The sequence below is a fragment of the Rhynchophorus ferrugineus genome, unplaced genomic scaffold (assembly GCF_030347505.1).
Source record: "Rhynchophorus ferrugineus isolate W39M unplaced genomic scaffold, kcgeb_rfMv2 rfM3, whole genome shotgun sequence".
Classification (NCBI taxonomy): Eukaryota; Metazoa; Arthropoda; class Insecta; order Coleoptera; family Curculionidae; genus Rhynchophorus; species Rhynchophorus ferrugineus.
In genome coordinates this window covers 23,691,998-23,704,004 of record NW_027472582.1, presented here as the reverse complement: position 1 = coordinate 23,704,004, position 12,007 = coordinate 23,691,998, and the positions used below count along the sequence as shown (strand labels likewise).

General features: G+C 30.8%; 2 protein-coding genes across 5 annotated transcripts; one reads left to right on the top strand and one right to left on the bottom strand.

Annotated features, from left to right (window-relative positions):
• Positions 1-1,578: 1,578 nt before the first annotated feature.
• On the bottom strand, positions 1,579-3,027 carry LOC143194092 (uncharacterized). The gene is made up of 2 exons (XM_076400657.1): positions 2,894-3,027; positions 1,579-2,718 (listed from the first exon to the last, which is right to left on the bottom strand). The coding sequence occupies exon 2, from the start codon at positions 2,711-2,713 to the stop codon at positions 1,676-1,678; it is 1,038 nt and encodes a 345-aa protein (XP_076256772.1). The 5' UTR covers positions 2,714-2,718; positions 2,894-3,027; the 3' UTR covers positions 1,579-1,675.
• Positions 3,028-3,422: 395 nt separating this feature from the next.
• On the top strand, positions 3,423-10,993 carry LOC143193708 (uncharacterized). 4 transcript variants are annotated; one of them, XM_076400023.1, is made up of 15 exons: positions 3,423-3,847; positions 4,627-4,751; positions 5,148-5,341; positions 5,393-5,563; positions 5,620-5,734; positions 5,786-5,881; positions 6,581-6,760; positions 6,884-6,993; positions 7,096-7,380; positions 7,488-8,029; positions 8,140-8,327; positions 8,434-8,666; positions 8,747-8,851; positions 9,021-9,158; positions 9,222-10,993. In XM_076400023.1, exons 1-15 carry the CDS (start codon positions 3,813-3,815, stop codon positions 9,282-9,284), a joined length of 2,580 nt encoding a protein of 859 aa, XP_076256138.1. In that variant the 5' UTR covers positions 3,423-3,812; the 3' UTR covers positions 9,285-10,993. The 4 variants fall into 4 exon arrangements, with proteins under 4 accessions (XP_076256138.1, XP_076256140.1, XP_076256139.1 ...); XM_076400025.1 differs by having other exon boundaries at positions 9,209-10,993; XM_076400024.1 differs by having other exon boundaries at positions 3,450-3,847; positions 8,440-8,666.
• Positions 10,994-12,007: the final 1,014 nt, after the last annotated feature.

Here is a 12,007-nt window from a genome sequence, read left to right as displayed (position 1 = left end):
AACATATTTAACAGGGGCAGGTAAAAAGGACTATGGCAACTCTGTCCTGTTCAACTGTTCTCAAGCCGTTTCCTAGAATTTGAGGTAAAGTTCCATAGAAAAATGCACGCAATGTTTTAAATGTTTGGTGTAAAGAATATCTGTTCGTTTACCTTTGCGTTTAACTCTATTGGAATACCTAATTTAATGTAAAGGAATTTGATCTTAATTTATAGTAATTAGTAATTAGTATTAAATATTTAATTTGTTAATCAATCATTATTAATCAATACTCTTAATGTTCTTTAAGCTAGCCATTAATCAATTTAAATAAATTAATCACAACTTATTCCTTCGAGAAAGGTCTTATTCTCCATTTAGCATTACTTATTAAGTGTACGTTTAACATATGAATGGAATAATTTAATTTTAATGATATACGACAGCCTGTAATAAATGAAACAATTGTATAACATTGGTTTTACCCAAATGATAAATATTGTGTAGCATAAAATGATATTTTCTAAGTTAAATTATCAGCTAATAAATATTTGAAGTTCCCCAAGACAATATCCCCACAAAACGTTCCATCGCAGATTCAAACGACCCAAGTCTCATAAGAGGGCCATAAGTATATAAATTACAAACAGCGAAAGAAAATTGCTAGTAGTCCATGTAAAACATTAGTACAACTTATGTCATATATCAGTCATATTAAATGAATTTACTTATTATTAAGAAACATTGACATTACTAAACAGCTTATCATTTTATTACTTAAATATATATTAAATACTATAAAAAAAAGTCAATCAAATGTCTATTTATGGAAAAATTTAAATGTTGTCATTAAATAGGCTCCAAATCTGTCCATGTTATTTTGCATTTCAGTGAAATGGCAAAAACCTAATTATATCACTTGACGGATGCCCGATTCCTCAAGCAGAATCAGCTAAATACCTCGGCATCCGTCTTGATGATAGATTAAATTGGAAATATCATGTTAGACAAAAAGCAGGGCAGATTAGACTCAAAGTCAAACAAACGTACTGGTTAGTCGGAAGATACTCTCAACTTCACCTAAAATCAAAGAGGTTGATTTATTAGTCAATTTGGGCCTCAAGCATCAAACCAACTAGTAACATAACCTAGCAAAAACCTTATTGCTACGTAACCAACGAAGAGCTGCACAATTACCTCGAAATGAAATTGATATACAAAGTGATCCAAGATTTACAATACAGGTACTGGACAACACGGAAGGAATCAGAAGATTGAAGTGAATCAAACCACACAAACTTGTATAGTGTATAAGCATATTTTAGCATAAATAGTTTAGTTTTATTTAAATTTGGGAAATACATACATATATTAATCCCGTATTCGCTTTACTTGGGTATTAATGCAAGTACAACATAACAGTAGTAAAAAATGAATGTGTAAATTAAGATTTCACTAATCATATCTTATGTAAGATGTAATTAATTTAAAAAAATTAAATAGCTACAGAAGTAGATGGTATATTAATCAAATCATATTTAATTAATTAATTAAATAATAAAATTATTTTAAAGCTTAATAACAACAAAAACAAACTAGTGACTTCATATTATCGTTTATTGAACATAAAATTCTAGATACTGATGTAAAACATTATCAAACCTTCACAGCGTTATTTTAATATAAAACATAAATATTATCCTCTTATTTCTAATACAGCTCCTAAATTTTCTGATTCTTGAAAAGGACGGTATTCCACGTCCCATAAACTAGTCAAAACTATAAATTGATTTTCAAGCAAAGGTCCTTCAAGAATATGACATATACCCTGACAATTTTTCCGGGGCAATAATCTTAATATAATTCCTCCTTTTATTTGACCGATAACAGTGTATTTTTCCACCAAATCAATTCTCTTAAACCGAGTAGTGCTATACTTTTTACTCCATAATAACCAACTTATGGTTACCGGTGACAAATTATCGGGTAGAATACTGGGCCGAGACGTGACATTTCGAAAAATTCTAATGGCCGCCTTTTCACAATTTTGAAATTGTAGAAAAAAGTTTTCAAATATCATTGTTTTTGATATTAAACTTTTAACTTTCACAAAGTCTTCATCTTTGTTATTGTGAATGTTACTGTTTATTTTGCAAGGTAAAGATGATGCGAATTCGTCTTCTTTCAGTAGGACATCTATAACATTTGGATCATTTCTAATCCAATGCTCGATACCTCCATTCATCTTGACAGGTCTATCTATTTGTATTAGTTTTTCGATAAAATCGTTGTCTTTCACACCATAATCATAAGTGACTTCTTCAAACGTCTTTATAGATTCGCACAAATCACATTGAAAAGAAAAATTCTGATCAAAATTTACCGATTTTGTAAAAGAAGGTTTTTCAATTAAGCATTCTGCATCTTTTAAATGTTTCCAGTCATATACGTTCAGCATTTTTATTAGAAATATCCTAATTAATGCTGTCAAATTCCAATAAAATGTATCCCAATATGTCAATACATAAATTATACTCAGCGTCAAAGATAAGCTTAGAAACACATACAATAGTCTTGAATGGCTCTTTTTTTCGGGTATTTTGGAAATAAACGGCTTTGTTAATTTTATAATTTCTTTCTCACTATAATTTTGATCTAATAAGTATTGGTAAAAACCATTCAAATCCTTATTTAGATCAGTAAATGTGTATGCAGATTTACGTATAACAGTCATATCTTCTAAAACAGAAAAAACAAAAGATCATTCGCCATATAATCAACATTTAACATAAGCATGGAAGAAATATTTTATATAAAAATCGCTACGCCAAATATTTCTACCATGCCATATGGATATATATCAATAATATATCTTCTAGAACATCTATAATATTTAATTTAAATAAACTAATACCTTTTTAATGTAGATTTTATTAATAATGATAACAATTAAATTAGTATTCCACAGGTTACTAACTAGTAAGCTAGATGTTTTGTTGTTGCTCAAAGACTGTTTGTTTGAAATCAAAGCCTATTTTTCTCTAGAAAACGCATGCTCTTAGTTATATCGATTTTTCAAATATGTTTTGTTTTGCCGCCACAAAACAAAAACGAAAGGCGCGCCAATCTCTGGCCAATGACCGAAAAGGTGAATGCATCATTGTCAATACTTTTAAATTGTAGAACATAACATACGTTATAATGGAGAAATTACTAATCGTATGTCAACAAAGACTAACCTTTTTAACCAAATTTCTGAAAACTGATTTTATATATACAAAAACTGTGCATGTTTTGAAGACAACATGTCATATTAAACTATGTTAAAATCCGCAATATATTGAATAAATAGAATACAAACGTTTATATTTGTTAGTATTATGAATATTAGTATATTTTCATAAAAAATGTACAATCTGGCAGCATGCTATGCATGTGCGCATGCCAACATTTAAGTGAATTTGTCTGTCAGGTTGAGTGACAGACATTTCAACCAGTAACTGGTTAGGAAGAGGTTGTTTAACCAAATAACCATTTTTAACACATTTACGTGAATATCGTGCTAATAATAGAAAATTGTGTTTTTCCGTATCTTTTGAAAATATTGTTACAATTCCCTCAAAGTTTTGACAGCAGAAAAACGTCGTGTTACGTCACGCAGGCAAAGCCATTTTGATTCTGTTCTATTGGAGTTTATAGTGTTTCCATTTGTGTTGTCTTAAATTCGGGAAAATTTCTCGAAGTTGCTGAATTTTTGTGAAGACGAAACGAGAAAATTTATCAAAATTCCGGTGCCTACGAGATTAAGAGATACCGTACACGGTAACGGTGACATGAACAAGCGAAAAAACAGAGTAGGCTCTGTAAGGTACGTATTTCAAAATATTTAATGTATTGTTTAAAAGTGTTCTATCTGTCAATCCATCGATATTTTTAATGAATCCTGTTTTTGATTTTTTGATCAAAGGGTATAAAGCATCCACGAAAACAAAATATTTAGTGCTATAGGGTTGGTACTTTTTTACCCGTCTTGGAAAGTACTGCATAGGCGAATCTTCGGGCTGTTCTGATAATGTTGATTTAGATTTAATGGAAATAACTATTTTAAAGAAAAAATATGGCAATCTAAAATTTTCAATGGATTTATATCTTTTAGAAAATTTTAATTTGCGGTATTATAAATTTACATTTCTGAATATATATAATCTCTGGCTAACATAGTTGGTTTCTGTTGTTATCTGAAGTGTTAAATTAAATTAATATACGAGTTTCAAAACCTTGTAAAATGTTGATACATTATACTGTCTATTAAATGCTAGACTAGCTTATAGGGTAACAGATTAGTGATGAGACTTTTATTTTAGTGTTATAGGTGTACCCTAGTTATATTAAGCAGTTTGCCCTTTTTAAGTTTATGAATTACTTTAGATGGGGCCAGTTTTATCTTTTTTTAAAATAAGATCTCGAATGATTGAAAATTTTTCATAAAACTTTTATTTTCTTATACTTTTAAAATATATCAACATTATATGAAAATAAATAAGCCAGTTTAGTTTTCTTTATACAAATATACAATAGGTATTTATAATATAAGGTTGTTGAAGTGAACTCATACTAACATCACTATTAAAATAATGGATTTTTCAGAGCTCCAAGACAAAGGTCAACAGTTACAGAAGGTGTTTATAATAATCCAGCTTTTATGCATGCAGCAACTTCCCAAGTAGGAAATACTGCAAGGATCACAACAGCCGCTGGTCAGATATGGGAAGGTTAGTTTTATTAAAAAGTTTATAATTTATTGCATTGATGGTTTAATTCAAATTGTTGGAAACAAAAAATATTTTTTTTATAACAAAGTCTCAAGAAGAAATTGGTTATCAATTCAACTAATAAGCGAAATTATATTTATTGTATATAGGTTTAATTTGCTACCAACATAAATATTAACAATAAAAATATAATATTTCTTAATTTTGAGACTATTTAATAGAATTGTAGCCATTTTTTACATCACAAAGTATGTTATAATGTTATGATACTACAAGCTTAACTAATCATATAAGCCTTTATTTTTCTACATGATGGTAATTGACCATAGTGTAGTGACCATAGTGTAGTGAAAAAAGCCAATAAAATAATTCTAAACATTCATGTTTTTGTTTTAGGTGTCTACAAAACTTGGTCACCAAACTTTGATGTTGTTTTGGAGCTTGCTGCCAAAGTTGCTAATCCTGACACGCCAGATTCTCATCTGGATATTACTACGGTTAAAGATAAGCTTATTTTCAAGGCTTCTGATATTTTGTCCATTATTTTTCAAAATGTGGACTTGGATTATCCTGTGAAAGATACTTTCCAGGTATTTAGGTTTTTTCTTTCCTTTAATTTTGTTAATTCCTTTCTATTGTAGACAGATACAGCTATTGCTGCTAGATTAAATGGAAGCAAAATGGAAGAGAAAGAGTTAGAACCTTGGGATGCTGGCCAAATGAATGGAAGTGATAATATTAATTTAGAGCTGGAACCAGGAAATGGTTGGGATGTGAATGACATGTTTAGAAAGAATGAACAAGATTATGGGGTAATTTAGCTGCTTTGTTTCCAAAATTGCAAATATAGTTATTTTGTCTTAACTAGGTACAATCCACATTTGACCATACTCTAAGAGGTTATACTGTTCCCTTAGAAACAAGTGATACAGCTGATTATCGAGATGCTCAAGCAAGAGCAGATCAAATTGCCAATGAGATAGGTAAATGTTATATTATAGTTCAATTAAAAATACTAATATTTTGTTATTTAGAGAATCAACCAAACCATAAAGCAAGATGCGAGTTGGAGAATGGTGATGAAGAAACTGTATTCGCAGCAGTTGTAAGACCAAATCTGGATTCCAATGGTACAGAATTAAATAGCTATTATAATAAGTATATTATATTTTTAAGTTTTGAATTGTGTAGGGATGAAAACATTTGTTAAATCAAAACTACCAGTTTGTGGATTGATGGAGACAAGAATCTGCCAAATATGTTTGTATTTTGATCTAAATGAAAGCTTATAATATAAACTCTACTGTGAGTATTGATTATATCTTTGCCCGCTTTTGATGCTCCTTTGAACTTCAATGTTTCTATCCAAATTTCTATGGTAGTCAAGTTGTGAAATAATTTTTGGTATTCTCAAATCCTAGCAACCCATAGTTGAACAATTGAACTACTTCAGTCTGTCTTTGGTTACACTTCTTGAACTGCAAGCCTCTCTGTAAATTCCGGTAGACCCTGTTCAGATGTTTCCACAACTTAATAATTTCAAAATTCAGTAATCCATAGGTATTAAAGTGAATTATTTCAGTCAGACTTTGAGACTATACACCATGAACTAAAAGTTTCTGCTCGAATTCCAGTAAGCTATATTAAGGGGATACTTTCAACAACTTCAGAATGGTCAACAGCATCAACAGTCTTCTTGATGTGAAGAAAATACACATACATTTTCCTCAAACATTTAATTTCAAGAATATGGAGTAGTGACTAGTTGAATACACTAACGATGATGATAATTTTAAACCAAAACTTTGATATATTTTTTATTTTTTCAGGGAAATATATTCCACCTGCTAAGAGAAATGGTCAGAACAATGGAAAACTAGTTAGGAGTACTCCACCGCCATCCAGTGGATCTAGTAGCCAAAACTCTCCATCACCAAAGGAAAACAGAACTCCTCTTAACTACCCAACTCATAATAGTACACATCAAAATGTATCTCACACTATACAAAGTAAGATATATTTATGTATATGGTTATAATAATATAACTAGTGGATAGTGATATTTGTGATGTATTGTAATATCTTAATGAAGAATTATCTAACAATATAATAATAAAAATTACATATAATAGGTCATACACCTCCGCAATCATCACCACAAAATCAAATGTCTCATGGAGCGCCACAGCATGTTACAGCAGCACCTCAAAGTACTGCCCCTCAAATACCACATGCGCAGAATGTGAGTATTCTTTTTTGGTTGAAACATCAAATCAAAAGAGATAAATATTAGTAGTAAAACTCTTCCAAGAAATGGACATATCAGAACTATCTTATTTTTCAGTCTTTACCCATACACCAAACACCACAAAATCAGCCAATCCGTCCAAATTCTCATACACCGCCACATCAGTATCAGCAAGGACCCCCATCGCGACAACCAGGCGGCCCTCATGGCATACCTCATGGTGGACAATCACATAACAAATCGCAGATAAATGGAGAGACAAAATCCGGAAGTCAACAGAGGCATCAGAGACATCAATATCAAGGTCAAGATAGAAGTGTGCCTATACAGGGAAATCCAGCTCAAATACCTGGCCATTATCAAGACATCAAACAGTCACAGGTAAAGTTTTTTTTACTTTAATTTATGGGACCCTATTTTAAATTTTGTGTTGATTACTATTGACATTAAATATTAGATTAACAGTAACATAATTATATATTTTTCAGGATTCACATTCAGTTCATCAATTACCACAGCAAGCACTAAATCATCCTCCAACTCGTACTTCAAATTCTAACCAATCTAGACATGAACCACCGCAAAATACACCTCAAAGTACTGATAACTTAAAAGAACTTCATAATTTTTCACAAGATTTCAAATTAGCGCCATTGCCTCAACCTGGAACTAATGTACATCAAATACCATCTCCTCATATTACCCAAGCAGCACCTCAACCCCAACCCCACCTGACCGGAACAGAATCTCCACAAATACCACAAAATCAGTCCCATTTAACCACCTCTCCTAATTTACCTGGACCTGGTCATAACAGTAGCGGGTCGTCAAGCAACAGCAATACTAGCCTTAACATAATAAATCCTGAACAAAACCAGGCTAGTGGGCCAAGCAATAAGCAACCAAGTCCCTCTCAAAGTCCACCCAGCAACGAAACGGACAAATTACAGACTACCGTAGCGAAATCAAAATTGAACCCAAATGCTAAAGAATTTGTACTAAATCCCGCAGCTAAACCGTTCCAACCAAGGTATGAGCAATTATATCCATAATTGTATGAAATATATATTATTACATTGTTATTAATATAACTAAGTAAATTATTTATTTTAACGACATTTATAGAAGGCACTCTTTTAGGTCGCCCAGCACTCCTTCTGCGAGCCGACCTCACACACCTCAAACCCCATCACATAGTCCATATATGGCTCCTGCGGTTAGTGGCCCAGGAGCGCCATCTATGCCTATGATGATGCATATGCCATATATAGGAATAAGTCAGGCGCAATATCAACCACCACCCCAACAGACGAATAGAATTCGAAAAAGTAAGCAATAACACCATTTAAAGAAATATATCCGAAAATAACCAAACCAATTGTCAAGCAATATTATTTGAAATGTTACAAGACAGTTATATATACATTTTTCAAGTTCCAGTGAATCAACTTAGAACTGATGTAGCCTCACAAATGCATCACGCAGCAGCAGTAACTGGACAACCCTTGTTGGCTCCGGCCCCCCTTCCGCAATTTATTTATAACGCTTCTCCAGCTGCTGCACATGGAATGAATCAAGCATCATACCCGCCTACAGTGGCAGCAATGCATGCTGCAACGTTCCGAATGTATGATGCAGCTGCGGCTGCAGCAGCTGCTGCTCCTCAAGTAAATATTAAATTATAATTTATATCCCTCTATAACTTTATGAATTTATTATATGTAGTGGATTAAACTTTTTTTCTCAGTTACAGTATTTGCCACCACAACCTAGTGGTACAGCCTCACCAGCTCAACCGCCCTATAATCCAGCAGCTGTTCAACAACCACAAGGACCCCAACAAGCCTACCAAGTAAATTATGCATTTTCATAATTGCTTTTAAAATTCATTTTACATTTATGTTTTTCAAATACTTAATTGTTTAATTTGTTTTAACAATTTGCAGATTTAATGAGATTAAAGACATCAATCAAGACATCGCATAATAAAGACGTAAACTGAACCATATTTAAATTTTCAGACAGCACCACCACCCCAACCACCTCCACAAATATGTTCACCTATGTTCTGTATACCAGCTCAACCACACATGTTGCCAAGCGTACCAGCTTACCTTCAACAAGCCCCTCCACCACCACCACCTCATCAACATGTACAAGTAAGAACATTTTTTTTATAATTTCAGTGTTTATTATATGTAATAAAAAGAATTTCTTTTAAGGTTCTTGTTCCACACCAACATCCAGGTTCACAAGGTGGAAATCCACATGGCCCCAATCCTTAACGCTGAACTAGATGTTTTCCAACGAAACATGTTTCAGTTTAAATTAGTAAAATTTTTATTAATTCTTAAGATGTCATCACCCATAAAATTATTTGAAGTATAATGGAAATGAATATGGTATTAGTCTGAATATTTGTTCTTTAAACTGTGAGGAAAGTAAAATGGTAATTTTACCGTTTCCATAATACTTCTTGTACTTGTTTCTGTAAATTAAATTAGTAGGAATATGGTTTTCTAAACAAAAACTAAATTGAAATTTGAATGGTGAACAATATCTTAAAGTGCATACAATTTTTTTAAACTGCTTTTGCCTATCTGTTCTAAGGTATTTTATGAAAGAAAATTTCAAGTTAGGATATTTGTTCCCTTAAGCTAAGTTATTTAATAAAAAGTCGATCTTTTTCAATTATAGAACTGAAATATCATGACATTGCATTGATAAAATTGATTGGAATATATTTGTATAAGAAGTGGATATTTAGTATAAAATGTGATATCAGTTTCATTCAATTGAATGAATTAAAAGAGGGAGAACTGCCAATATTATTTCAAGAATCAAAGCAGATATAAAAAATATGCACATTTGTTTTGTAGCCATTCATTCTTCACTTTTTCCAATTTTGAAAATGAAATATTTTCAGGAATCTTAACTTTTAGATTTCTATAATATTTTGTTGCTCCTATACATTATTTGAATTCACCAAAATTAGATTTTAACAAATTACAATAGTTTCAACATTTTTACAATCCTAAACCCCCTTTTGTTACGTTACATTTTTAGATAATTATATTTTTGTTATATTTTTTGTTATTCATTTAAATCTTTTTTTTATCAAAATTTCTGTTAAATGTTTTTGCACATTGTATATGAAGTCTTAAATATTATTTATAGTATTAAAGAGTATTTAAGATTTTAAATAAATTATATTTCTTGTAATATCTTTTTCTGTTGCTGAAATAGGTATATATATTTAAAAATTGAAAAGAAATATCAGTGACAATTATGAATTTTATAATTCATTCCACTTTAATTGCTAATAGAAGTTGAAAAGGTACGTCTAAATGATTAAAGTAAGGGAAACATCTCATTTAACGCGACATTTTGATACATTCAGTTATGACTATGAAGAAATCTCAGTATAAATCTAATTGTATTTCATTTACAAGATTTTAATGCACCATGTTGAAATATCGAAAGTTTGGTGCGTATTACATTTTACAGGTGCCTTAGTAATACAGGCGAGTTGTATATTAAATGTAACATTTCTTTTTCGTTATTAGCACACGGTAAACCTAAATAATTAAGTAATTTTACAATAGAAAAAGTTAATCTACATTTAAGATACCTTCCTGTATTTCTCTTAATATATCGCTAAAATTAGGTTTTGTTAAATTAAGAATTTTGGCACCCAAAAACATGAATTAATATTGATTTTAATGGCATTTTCTAAAAGTTTATCTAAACTTCGAGAAGGGAAATTACACGTATATTATTACTTTGTTCATTAATCTTTTAAAATGATATATTGTTATTGATACATGTTTTTCCATGAGAAAGTTGTATTATTTTCCATCTGTACGAAACATTATTTGTACGTATTGAAAGTTACTTTATATTGAAGAAAGTATCTAAGGAAAGAAACTAAAAGAAAGATCATAAATTTACATTTTTTTTTATTACAAATAAATAAAATGCTGTTCTTCATTTATTTGTAATAGTTGTTTTAATTATTCCTTCCTTTAAATCAATACATGTATATACTTATATGTGTAAAAACTTTTTGTCTTTAAAACTAAAAAATTAAGATATGATTGTCCAAACTATAATCACTTTTGGTAGTAGTCATGTGATGGACGAAACTAACTTACTCATATCAAGTGATCCTATAGAAAAGTTAAAACTTATGTATTATTTCATAACATAAATGATCTCAGCAATATAGAACAAAATTCCACAAGTTATTCTACCTACATGACCTTGTCATTACAAACACCTATTGCTAGGAAACTAACTATATCAGCTGCTGTTAACTATTCCCAAGGTAATTTTTTCTTTAAGGCAAACAAATATTGATTAGCAGTTTGGAACGCAATTTATCAAATGGCAGTTCCAAATTATCAATTTGGTATTTTTCGTTATGAGCATAATGTAACTTATACTTTATATTATGCAACTATCAGAGCATTAAATCTACTGAATGAACTAATTTAGAAATAATTCTAGAAGATATCCAGTCCTACCCGGCCTAGATAACGCGATCATTCGGATTTTACACTCTGAACTATCTACGAGCAATCAGAAACATATATCACATCCATGGCTTGGAATTCGTATCCGCAACTTTCATAGCAGTAGAACGACCATATTACTTGAACAATCTTTAACTTCTTATTTATTATTCCATCATTTATCACTAACGCGAAGTACCCTAGTTTGTGTGATCTATGTGATCACTGGTGCCCATATCAATGACAAATTACACAATTGAGTAGCATGACCTTACTATACACTTCAATTTTGATACAAAAATCTATTTGACTAAAATGATTTTAGCGTAGTGGCGCATTTTTAATGCACGCGTTTTAATGCATCCGCATGACCATACATATGTTGTGTAATATCATTTATCATATTTTTTCTATGTGTAATATGGATATGATTATCAGGACATTTGTTTTAAAAATACCTGAATGATGAATGCTTTATATCGCCGTTCAAAAAG